At 43.3% G+C, this 12,688-nt stretch overlaps 1 protein-coding gene across 5 annotated transcripts in view; it reads right to left on the bottom strand.

Moving 5' to 3' along the window:
• Positions 1-12,688, bottom strand: part of CARD11 (caspase recruitment domain family member 11) — a 68,277-nt gene that overhangs the window by 19,655 nt on the left and 35,934 nt on the right. For all 5 annotated transcript variants that reach the window (XM_043523868.1, XM_037911028.2, XM_037911027.2 and 2 more), the window contains exons 6-13: positions 11,601-11,753; positions 11,002-11,127; positions 10,285-10,479; positions 9,453-9,632; positions 8,519-8,570; positions 7,250-7,365; positions 5,975-6,078; positions 1,347-1,399 (exon numbers count right to left, since the gene is read on the bottom strand). In XM_043523868.1, the coding sequence (XP_043379803.1) occupies positions 1,347-1,399; positions 5,975-6,078; positions 7,250-7,365; positions 8,519-8,570; positions 9,453-9,632; positions 10,285-10,479; positions 11,002-11,127; positions 11,601-11,753 (979 nt within the window). The remainder of the gene's footprint in view (positions 1-1,346; positions 1,400-5,974; positions 6,079-7,249; positions 7,366-8,518; positions 8,571-9,452; positions 9,633-10,284; positions 10,480-11,001; positions 11,128-11,600; positions 11,754-12,688) is intronic.

Genomic DNA, 12,688 nt, shown 5'->3' with positions numbered 1-12,688 from the left:
GGTCACTCTCAGCTTCATATTTCTGTCATGCTGTCTATTAAGCCTGGAACAGTCACCTAGTCCTTACCAGCCAAATGCCCTCTGTCTCCTCCAAATCAAATCCCTCCCTAAGACCACTTCTTCAAGCAATCGCTCCCCCCTCCTTCTCATCACTAATCACCACCTTGCCTTTCCTCTTCTGAAGTGCAAAACCGGGCTTTTTCTTGTGCTTTTGTGTCCCATCTTATTTAGACTGTTAAATCTGCAGGACAGAGGATGCATTGATATCTGTAAGGCACCTTGTAAATTAGCAGCCCCACAGAAATGGTTTTCCATAAATGCTCCAGGGCCACTGGAACAGTGAAAGAATGATGAAATGTAACAATCCCTTTGAGAAATTCTTTATAAACATTAACTAATGGTCCCAACAGCCTAAGAAGAAAAGCATCATTATCCCCACTCTGCGCAGGGATAGACTGAAATACAGAGTCATTCAGGGACATGCCCAAAGATCACACATCCGTCCTGGACCAGAGCCAGCATGAGAACTCAGGAATTCCTGGTTCCCAGTCCCTTGCTTAGTCCACACTACCTCTTCCTCCAACAGCCAGAATCCATTCACCATTCCCTATAGCAACTCCTGCTGGGAAAGGCTGGGCTCAGAGAACTGCTCCACAGCCATTGCCCCTATATCACTTCTCATTGTGACTCCCGCTAAAAGAGGTTTGGACGAAACAAGCCGCAGCTCCCTCTCCAGCCAGTGCTCCAACACCATTTTCTAAAATACAAGGTTCAATTGTCATTTGTTTCCTTTTCAGCACTGAATGTCACTTCTGGTCATTACAATCCCTGCATACTGGGGTCTATTCCATATGAAAAAAAGAGAGTCTTGTGTGAATTGATTTGGTCTTAATTGTTACATTTTCCAAAAGGTGTGAGGGTGGGAGTCCTTTATATCCCTGCTGAGGTTCTACCTGTGTTAATGGAGGTCAGTGAACATCAGGCATCCCTCTCCTATCCCAGTTCTGCCTGTGATAATGGAAAGCCAGTGCATATCACGTATCCGCCTTCCTCCAACCATATGTAACACCGGCAGACCCCGGGAGCAAACCTCGGGAGCTAAATGCATGAGCCTCTACTACGTGAGCTAAAAGCCACGTAGCTGTTAGCTAAGGCTGTAGCAGACTCATTAATCTCTTTCTAAGTGGTCTCAGTGCCATTAGATGGGACAGAAGACCACATCCAGGAGGTGTTATACCTTTATGTGATCATAGGGGCTGGTGGATAGTATCTGAATCTGGTGAGTTAAGGAACGATGATCATGGCTCAGAGCTAAGGTTACGAACTGGTATCCTCCCCTCACTTACCATCTAGTTCCAAAGTATCATAGGCAAAGCTGTCATTGTCCTCTTCAGCCAGACTGGAATTAAAAAACAAAGAGAGAGAGAGAGAGAGACTCACTTTTCAAAATTCAGCCGGTATCGGTAGGCTCTGACTGAGGAAGCTCTGTGATGGAAGAAGGTGTTGAAGGTGGCAGGTGAAACAGCAGGACAGCACCAACAGACTAAGCTTTACAGACACGTGTGGCACGGGGAAGAAGCAGGAAGGCTGCATAGGGAACATTATCTAGAGAGGCCTGTGGAGGAGAGAGAGGCGCGGGAAGCAGCAGGCAGTTCAGAAGGAAGAAGTGTTAACAGAGAGGTAGTGAAGGTTCTGACAGGTGGAAGGAAACTGTGGTCTCTGGTGGCCTGAACTGGTTGATCTGCACTTACTATTTCAGTTCTTCTTTTGAACACTTTGATGCAGTGCATGCATAGTACCTGCTTTAGACGGCAATGTGCTTTATTCCACACTGGGTACAAAATGTAAGGGAAGGGCTTCAAGTAGAGCAATAAGAATGATTTATTTTAGTGATACCTTTGAAGTGTACTTGCAGTATTATAACAGCTGCACGGGTCTTTCTGAGGGACCTTTGACAATGGAATGTCTGGTGAAATCAGAGGAATGTCTGGGTGTACCTGGCTATGTGCAGAACCTCCCACTCCACAACCATCGTCCCAATCCAAATCCCTTTGAAATCAGTAAGATACATCACTTCAATGGAAGTTGGATCAGGCACCATGACAAAATACTAGCCACTTCGGGTCTTGCTGACATCTTTACTAAAAATAAAAATAAGGGGCCAGATTGTGATTCCCTTACAGTTACTGAACAGCACCTTCCTACACAATAGGTGACTTCACAGGGACTTCTTGAGAAGGGAGTAAGATGCTGCTCATCATGAAGACGATCAGCCAAGATTAAAAACATACAATTTCCATTTCTGGTGTTGACTCTGACTTGCAGCCTCACTGCTGGAAAAAACACAGGCCCAGCACCTGGTTGTATCAGTCACTCTGAGACCTGACAAACTGGTACCAGCACTGGGCTATTTAGGGCATTGCATTAGTTGCCTTTTTGGTAATAAGCTTTTCTTAATAGACAGAAGGAAAAGGAGAGGATAGGAAGGTGAAACAAGGTGGGGAAGGAAAAGGACACACAGGAGATGACAGTCTCACACCCAGCTTGTATTTGGCATTAGCTGGAGTCAGTGTAGATGGTGATGTCATCTGGTCCCTCTCTATTGGCCCAGTTAGGACACCTTTCAGGATCGGATGACAAAGGTCAGGGGTCCCAGGAGATGGTGGGGGAAGTAGCCATGATGATGAGGCTTGCTCCTTCCCTATCTCCTGTCTTTTAATCAGCTAGTTTTATGGTAGCCAGCTTACCCTGCTACCCCCAAAGTCTCTTAAGGACCCCAAAAGGGAACGATGGGTGGAATAGCCCATCCCCTCATTATTCTGTCCACCAATTAGGCCTAATTTTCAACACATCAACTTTGGTTCATTAATTTCCGGTCCCACACTTCTCTTGTTTACCAGGCATGATCTTAACAGTCCTTGAATTATATTAGTAGCACCTTTTGTTTAGACTAATTCAGTCTGTTTCCCTATTGCATCTTTTCTCTCCAACATTTGTTATTATAGGTTATTGTGACATTTTATGAACTTTCATTCACTTTTCACCACTGAACTCACAATTAAGGTAAATTTGTAGGCCCAGTTATTATAGGTCCAGCCAATTGAGTGATCCAATTGGCTAAATATGTAGACTCTAACTCTGCTGGACACTATGCACATCTGTCTTGTCAGACAGAAACAGGATGTGCTGCTGGGACAGCTTGCATGAAGGAAATGTGAGTCTCTCTCTCTCTCACAAACACACACACACAGCTCCACAAACTAACAAACAAACAAACAAAAAACCACCCCAGTGCCGTAACATCTGGAACTAGAGACAGTCATGGGTCCAAAGGTTTGCGAACATGGCAGATACTATGATTTTAAGATGGCATTATAGTTTTTACTGCATGCTGCAAATGTTAAGTTTTCGTTTGAAAATACTAAGACAAATTTTCAAAAATGGCCACTGATTGTGGGTGCCCAGGTTGAGATACGTTGGTTCGGATTTTAACAGGCTCTGAACCCTCTGCTCCTAGTGACTTCAAATGCACAAGGGCTTGCTCCTCTGAAAACTAGACCCAAGCTGCCTCAGCCTGGGCATTCAAAAACGGGGGCAGCCCAACTCAGTGGCCTAGATGTCTATCTTTTTCCCATGCTGACACACAGCCAACACCTTGTACGCAGATGGGCTGCTCTCTCCTCTCAGCTCAACCATGCTGAAAACTGTCTCAAAGAGATGTGAACTCTGCTTCCTCTTCCACCCCATTTACCTCAATGAGGTGTGAACTTCAGAACCTCTTTGGGACCATTTATGTGTTAATGTTACCAAAGCACTGGCATTTGCCTATTCTCTCTCCTTTGCCTTTATAAAAATAGCTATCACATGCAACCCTCTGGCCCCCACAACAGAACAACTGACAGAGGGCACAGTTAAACCAAAGAGAGTCAGGAAATGTGAAAAATTAAGTACTTATGGCAACATGTTGTACATTTTACAGTAAACATGTAATGAAACAACCAAAAATGTAATACCCTAGATTTTAAGAAGAAAAATAGAAATAAAAATGCTACATATGTGCAATGTACCAAAGTTAACATTTTAGTAAGAACCTTAACTTCTGTATTTCTCGCTTTTTAAAATTTCCACTGATGTTAGAAGTGCTGGATGAGTTGGGATTACCAGTTAACATGAATGAATGGATTGCAGTAACTGTTTTTGTAGCCAAAAGAGTTATTCTGAGAAAGTGGAAATCTGCAATTCCTCCCTCAAACACAGACTGGCTTAGTAAGCTCTCTGCTACTGCATTAATGGAAAAAATGACTCTGTTTAATAGAAATGCTTGGAAAAAATTTGGTCACACATGAAACTATTGCATACATTAGCAGTTCAGTATATATTAGTCCCCGATACTCATAGGTTATGTTCTCACTTATTTATCTAGATAGTCACTTTAAAAATTGATACCCTGCATGACCTCTATGGGTTCACGTTTGTGTTTGTTGGTTTGTTTGTTTCTTCCAGGTTTTACAAATAATGAACACTGAATTGTGTTATTTATATGGTATTTCCATGTTGTGCATGCATTTATATATGTTTTGTTTCGTTATATGTTTATATAAAAATAAAGTTTAAAAAAATTTCCACTGTGTGTCCGGAACACCAGTGTTTTGCATTTCCTAATAAAAGACCAATATTTGGTGTGACAACAATAGCAGCAGTTGGGGTGCTACAATCCCATATGAACACGTATCAAGGTCAGGTCCCAGGACTTCTGCTTTTTTTTTTTTTTTAAAAGGAAGTCTGAACTTAAATGACACATCAGCAATTATGATGAACTGGGAAGTATCTGTATTATTTGTTATGAATATGGTTCAGGCTTCTGTATGTTTGGTTATGATGGAGGTACTTCCTATGGAGTTTAATTAAAGAAACCAAGAAGGACTGGTAAAACAATGACACAGATAACAGTTAGTTGGGGAATACCCCCTAACTGACTCCATCGAGACTGGAATGGATTACTCTTCCCAAGGTTAAAGCCTGGAATCAAGGGGGACCCTACCCTCAAAGACCTTAGAAAAGGGTGGGGGGTTGCAGAAGCTAGGAGAGGCTGTTCACAGTGTGTCAGTGAAGAGCTAACAGGCTGACAAACACAGCAGAAACTGCAGCACGGTCAGTCTGTTTCCCCCTGCCAGAGATGGAGAGAGCTGGGCTGAGGGGAATTTACAGAGGTGTAATGATAGCCATGCATAGGCAGGCCATTCGTCTGGTTTTAAACCAGACAGCCCTGCTTTTCTAAATCTTTGTCCCCTGCCGAGTACTGAGACTAAACCACCCATAGTTTTGTCCAGTATCGGACGAGAGATGCTGTAATGAAGAGTGCACTGCTCTGCCCTTGCCAATGTAATGTCGCATGCACTGTGTGAGAGAAGTCACGCCGGCAGGGGCAGGGTGGCATGCTCTTCAAAACGGCACCCCCATGCGGCATGACCTGGCCCGAACCATGCACATGAGGTCACAACAAGAGAGGTATGGTTATGCCGGCGAGGGCAGGGCCCATGCTATTCTCAGAAGTACCAGAATGTCCGCTACTCCAGGAATGTGTGAGTGGCCATCCTACCCATGCGTGTAGGGGCTTTTTATTTTTTTAACCCTGGGTTCTATGTACTTTGCACCTTTGAAGAATGAATAAAGAAAGCTTTGTTTTGAAGATGCTGTTTCTGTATCACTGCAAACATATGCCTGTCACAGGCTCCTCAAGGGAAATTCGTACCAGTGCCAAAACCAAGCTGGGCCTGTATCATTAACATAGTAGGGAGCCATGCATCCAGTCTGAGTCTGGTTGGACCACAGGATTCCACTCAGAATGAGGTGTGGGAAGCCAGGCCAGTCACCTGAGGGGTGTCTTGGGAAGGACTGAAAGGGGTAGGAGGCACAGTTAGTTCTATAGCCTTAACAATGTTTTTACCCATCTTTCACCAACACAGCTACTCACCTGCAATGAGGAGCATCTTCTTTGCACCGTCGGACAATTGAATCATTTCCTGGAGGTTCTGGAGTGGTGGACATGATACTGTGGTTGCGATTTCTCAGGGTTTGCTTTTATTTTAAAAAGAAAGAAAGAAAATCCATGTTAAGTGTCATCCATTTCTCATTTTCAGAGTAACAGCCGTGTTAGTCTGTATTCGCAAAAAGAAAAGGAGTACTCGTGGCACCTTAGAGACTACGTGCCACAAGTACTCCTTTTCTTATTTCTCATTTTAAAAGTCATAAGTGTTTTGGTCTGGTGCTTTACTGACAGTCTCTGTCTTATATGGAGTAGGATAAACTCATTCCATGGTCACAGAGTACAATGCACATGAGCAATGCAAAGTGGCTGATTCACTGCAGAGTTTTAGCTTTAACCTTGTTAAGTGGGACATATGTTGCATTGTGAATACATGTATCAGAGGATACAGAAAAAGAGGGAAAAATACATGTCTGCTCATTCTAAATAAATTAATAGCACCAGTTCATAAACTATTCTAAACTGCACTATAATCAAGACAGTGTAATTCATCAGTGTATCTGACTAATAATCCCAAGAGTATCCCTATAAAGGCAGCTGAGCTTATTACGAGTGGCAGAGGGTCCCCCACTGGCTAGTCTAGGCTATAGTTTTTAATTTGCTGGGGGCAGCATTTCTTACAGTGCTCCGGCAAGGTGTTTTGTTCTTCATCAGGTCTTTTATTAACACTCTGCAAGATCATTCTAACTACACCTGCTGTGCCAGTGCTCACATTGTGTATAATGGCATGTCTACCTTGGGAGATTATGGGGCTACTGCAGAAATGGATTGGTTAGTGTGTGCAGAAATTAGCAGCTGCTAGCTGCGCCCCTTCTCTGACCCACTGTGGGTTATGGACATGAAGGGCATGAGAAACTCCAATAGAATTTCAAATGTTCCACTAAAATCAATTACAAAGCAGCCTTTGAAGAAAAGCCTCCACCTCCTACACTAAGTGTTAAATGGAGAGATGAGATACCGAGAGCCTGTAAAGTCCTGTTGAAATATCTTTAAATAAACATAAGCCAGGTATGTGATTTTGGGAAAGGTTAATAACATGGTTCTAATAAAATGCTGGTAAAAAGGATTAGGGAACTAGTGACAAGGCCCTGAGTTTGATCGCAGCTGGGCTGCTAGTGCAGAGCTAGTGCTAGGGTGTGGGAGCTCTGAATCACATTACAGGGAAGGTCACAGACAAACAAGGGGCACCCGAAGGTTCCTTACAATTTTGCCAACTTCACAGCCGCTGACTGAGTTATTGATGGAAACAGGATTGGAGGAACTGGTGTCTGTGCGGCTGCTGCTGGCATCAGCCCCATCTTCATCCTGTGCTCTGACTGCTGTGCTCACAAATGACAGAGACAAAGGCAGAGAGGGAGACGTACACCAGAGATATTTATATTAGATCCGCTTCAGTATAAAACTCTTCCTCACATTCCCAACAAGACGTAGGATTTTCCAACCATTCGAGCTTATCTTCTGTCTGTCCCTTCATTCTCTTTACTAAATGGGAGATTGAGGAAGCTCTCCATTGGCTTCTGATTCTATCACCCTTTCCTCCTTATCTTGTTGGTAGATGCTCTAAAGCAGGAATATGTACACTTCTGGGGACCACCCTGCCCCTCATTCAACCCCTTCTTTAAAACACATTTCTCCTATGAGGTTCATGAACATTAAAAAAATATCTTATTTGTATAAAAACTTAAATGAGCTGGAGCTGGTCATCTGCTCCATGGGTGGAGATTAATCCATCTCCTCATTTAACATACTGTGTGTCTGAACTCTACTGATTGTCTGCTTAACATGTAGGCTCCAAGGAGCAGTGACCATGTCTTCCTCTACCTTTTGTACAATGCTGAGCATACTGCCTGCACACAACAAATAATGCACATACTCCCTGCTCAAACCATTACTTTTTGTTAAGTGTCTGTTAGTTAAATGCAGGGCACTAGGAAAATTCAGACAGCCAAGATGCACATGGTAATTTGGCGAGATTACAGCTAACTGATAGATATGTAAAAATTAATATCAGCAGTTAAAAATGAGTTAAAAATGGACTCCAGCTTGCCAACAGATAAGGGGACTGTTTAGATGACCCAGTAGATTAGGGGACCTTCTTACTCAAAGATTTCATCAATATTCAGAATCAGAAGAATGGTTTGATGATCTTTAAAGTAGATCTAATTTTGTCCCTTTTTAAATTATAATCAGATAGAAGATGCAAGTTAAAAGTAGCTAGAAAGCTGAGACTGTCTATGGGACAGGATAAAGGAGTCTATAGAGTGACCATGGATGGAAAGAATGATCAGACAGCCTCTCGTCAATTTGAAATGATGATTAACATCATTTAGTGCAAAAGAAGACTGTTCCTTAGGTCTCTCAGGTTTAGTTCTGAGTTCGCCCTGTTGGCAAGTTTGTTAGAACAAACTGACACAGATGGACTAGATGAAACAGACTGAGACAGACATTTGGGACACTGGTGCTCTCTCTGACCTTGAAAATCTGATGCTTTGCTTGTATTGATGGGGGATTTAGCTCGTGGTAGCTGAAAGAAAGAAGACAGAAATCAAGCCAAACTCAGGGTAGGTGTCACATTCACTGTAAAACAGAGACCTCCCTTCCTTCCCCTTTGTCACACTGCAGAGTCTATGTGCCTTCATCAGACAGGGCCTGGAGAAGAGTTATTTAAACACCAAATGCACTGCAGTTCCCATATTCTGGAGAGGGAATGACAAAAGATGAAGTGGGTCTCTTGTGACTGGTTTCAACAAGCTGCTCATACAAGAAGCCTCCCTTTGCCATATAAAAGGGAAAAATGGACCTCTACTGCTCCCGGCAATAAAGGCAGGCGGGGCTCAGAAAGGTTAGGAAAGGCAGAGAGAATTCAGATGAGGACACAGAGAAAGAGCAGCTCATACATTCTATACCAATCTTAGGTGGTAGGTTTTTACAATTCATGAATGCAGTGGCAGCCACAGTCAGCCCAGTAGTCAGGGAAGTCAAGGGCCTCAGTCAGGCTGCCGCTTATATTTGAATGAGTAGGACATGCTTCATGTAATTCCGAATTAGCTAGCTAATTTTGCTCCAGATTTTGTTTATTTCTTCCGATCGTTCCTTCCAGACGATGCCAGCTTTTCCATCAGTGCTGCATTTCCCACCAGCCATTCCACATGTGCTGGGCTTAGGGCATTAAACCAATTTTCAAGACATACTTTTTTCACTACTATTAAGGAGGCAAAGATCCATTTTATTGAAGCCACAGTGAGAATATAAATGAGCAGCACGAGTACGGAGAGCATAGGGGAGGAGGAAAAGGGGGCAGCAATTGTCTCGCAAAACCTGATTGCTTTCTCCCCGACAAAGCCTGACTGTATCTCCTCCACAACCCATCTGAACTACACAGTTCTGGCCTCAGATTGGGACACACCTGGATTCCCTTCAGGTTCATTCTTCTCTTAAGTCGAGACTGATCAAGGAGGAAGAATTTATTGTCTTCTGCTGACTCTTCAGAGGTGGAGGAGTCATCTGCTTCCTGACCATTGGCTTTGGGGCTAGGAGCACCAAAGGTCTGGGAAATCATGGTAACCGGCAGATTCCTTGGTAAACTCTAGAGATAAAAGAGAGATTTTAGTGACCTTTTTCTGAAGGCTACTGCCAAAAGCATAGCACCACTTCTGGTGGCCTCCCTTTAGTACATCTGGCAGGACTGCCTGTGGATCGAGTGAGGCCCGCATGCTCTGTTGTCATGGTGTTCAGGCCACATACCTGTAGTTCAAGTGGTTCAGCCGCTGTCTATCGACCAAACAGATTGTGGTTCAGGTCTCAAACTAGAGACTGAAACTGAAATTCACAGAAATTTCTGTTCGTCTTTAGCAATAGTTCATGGCCCATTACCAGTTTTCCTATTTGCAAACTTCATTAGAACTAGCTCCTCAGAAAGAGTTGTTAGGAGTTTCCTTCCCCAGTATGCAGGTAATCCACCCTCTACATTTCCTCCTCTTCCATTTGGTGTCAAGGCTCAGCAGAAGTGAACTGCCAGTCTCGTGGTGGCAGAGCCAAGTTCCAACCCTTAGCCCTGGAGGGCTTCTCACAGCATTGAAATTGAATAGAAGAGAAATTTCCCTCAACTGCTTTTTTTCAGGCTAGCATTGCTGCTCACAGACGGAATAAAAATAAAATCCCATCCTCCTCTACATCATGCTGTAATTGAGACAGAGCCATGAAGAGAAGAGAGCACAGCTAGCTCTTCCTGGACCTACCTGGTCATTACAGTTCTCCTTAGAGAGTCGTCGGAGTTTGCACTCCAGGTTAACAATGCAAGCCTCCTTTCGGACTGCCTCGATCCGAAGTTCATCGTTCCTCTCCTCCAGCTCCCGGATCTGCTTCCTGTACTTGTCCTTCTCAATCAGGCACTGTGAGTACTGGGTCTGTGCCTCATCTCGGGAACGGAACGCCTGCAGAGGAAGGAAAACACTGCTTCACACATGTGTGTCACATGGGTTCTCGTCTTAATTTAGATTGCGCCGTCTTTGGGACAGGGACTGTCTATTACTGTGTGTTTGTACAGCTCCTAGCACAATGTTTGGGACCTCTGTGCACTATAGTAGTACGATTAATGAAGATGATGATGGCTGACAACTTTTAGTTGGCAGCAAATGTTGCAGAGTGCTAACCAAAAACCGTGACACTAATAAGCAGCTTACTGTGTTGGCATTAAAGAGTCAGCACCCACTGGCAGCTGCCACAGAACCTCGAAGAATTTCCCTATGCTTAGACTAGTAGATAATAGCAGTATTGCAAATGCCACTACCTAGCAAGTGTTTCCTTTTTTTAATAGCAACCATTATATGTAACAAATGTAGTGACAGTTTGGGTCCAATTACCCCCAATTCCCAGAGGTGGCTTCCAACAGAAACAGAAGAAAGAGAAGATCCAATTTCTCATTGTTACTTCGCCCCCCTCCAAATGTGACGTACCTGGTCTCGCTCCTTCTCTACCTCCTCGAGCTGTATCATCACCGTGGTCATACGGTGCTTGTACATCTCACAGTCTTTCCCCAGAGTTGAGCACTTTAATTCCAGGTCTTCTTTCTCCTCAAGATACTGCAAATGACACAGACTAATCAATAAAAGCAGAACATCAAAGTAGTCGGGAGGTCTGCCCTGTGGCACGGAGGAGATTCCTGTTCACCTGCAGGTGCACACTAATCTATACATTTACTTATATAAGACATAGACACATATGGCTAGAGTGTAGCTCCGTGCTGAAAAGGCATGGCTGTGAGGAAGCTCAGACTACTGCAGTCCAAGCTGATGCTGATGGAGTCTTGTAAATTACCCTCACAGCAGTGAATGTTGTCTATGTGAAAATTAATTGATTTCAAGGAATTGCACCTGCCCTGCCCAGATGACCCTAGACAGATTCATGTGAACAGCTCAGGATGGGAAGTGAGGACTGAACCAAATTGCTACTGCACTTCTCCATCAGCAGTCACCTGCAGGTATCACTGGTCATCGCAATCAGAGATCCCTCAAAGAGATCTGATCCCACTCTTTCAGTCCTGTCTTTCTCTCACCTTGTCTCTCAGATCCTCCACATGACGGATCTCCTCCTGGAGATAAAAAATCTTGTTGACCAGCTCCTGGCGGTCCTCTAGCGCCTCCTTACGGTCATGCTCCAAGATATCCAAGATGGCTTTGTCCGAATCTGGCAAGCTACGTTTGCCCGCCTGAGGGGACAAGGTTTAAAGATACAGGACAGGAGGAGAGAGAAAGAAAGAAACAGAGGGGTGGGGAGAAGAAAGAAAGAAACAGACAGTAGAAGAAAAAGAAGAGAAAATGAGATTGCAGCGGGAAAGTAGGAGAAAGGAGGGATATTTGTTAATGTTTTGAAAGCTGAACAAAGCCCAGCTCACTGTCAGAATGGCTGTGGAGAAGGGGTTGTTTTTACTGGATCTGATAAAATTGGATACATTTTGGATGCAATGACAATGAACAGCCTCTCCTTTGCTCCAGGCCCTGCATTCAAAACCTCTCTCTATTAATCAGCCCACACTGAGCAAAGAGTTTGCCCTTTGCCAAGGAGCAGGGCCCAAGAAAACATGTAGAGGAATTTTTAAAGCATGCAGACTTTGCATGACTATGCTTAATGAATATTAAACACATGCCTAGAGCCACCAATGCCCCTGCCTAGAACAAATACTTCATTTTCTACATTGTCCAGAAACTTTCTTTTCCCCTTTAGGAATTAAAGTTAACAAGATGACTGTTGGAGAAATAAATTGCATCCAAAAATAACTACATAAACCGGGAATCAAAGACAAAAATCTTAAGCAAGAAAAATGCAAATTTATTTTAAAAATACTTATACTAAGTTAGAGAGTCCACTGACATTTTGGTTACTGAATAAAATAAGTATTTCTAAAATAAGTTGGCTTTTTGTTATTTTGAGAGTGTTTTGTTTCCATTTTTAGATAGTTATTTTTTGGTGATTATTTCCTTATTTCCTTGTGTGTCATAGTAATCATCATGTTAATTTTTTAACAGCATACGAGTCTTCAGATTAGATCGCATCTCAATGTAAGATTGGATAGTTTTATACCTTTTTTTTAAGATTTGAGCTTCACCTTGTAGAAAACTAAGGCCTGGTTTATATTAGGAAATT

This window comes from Chelonia mydas, chromosome 10 (genome assembly GCF_015237465.2).
Source record: "Chelonia mydas isolate rCheMyd1 chromosome 10, rCheMyd1.pri.v2, whole genome shotgun sequence".
Lineage (NCBI taxonomy): Eukaryota > Metazoa > Chordata > Testudines > Cheloniidae > Chelonia > Chelonia mydas.
The sequence above is the reverse complement of the archived record's forward strand: the minus strand, read 5'-3'. Positions and strand labels throughout refer to the sequence as shown.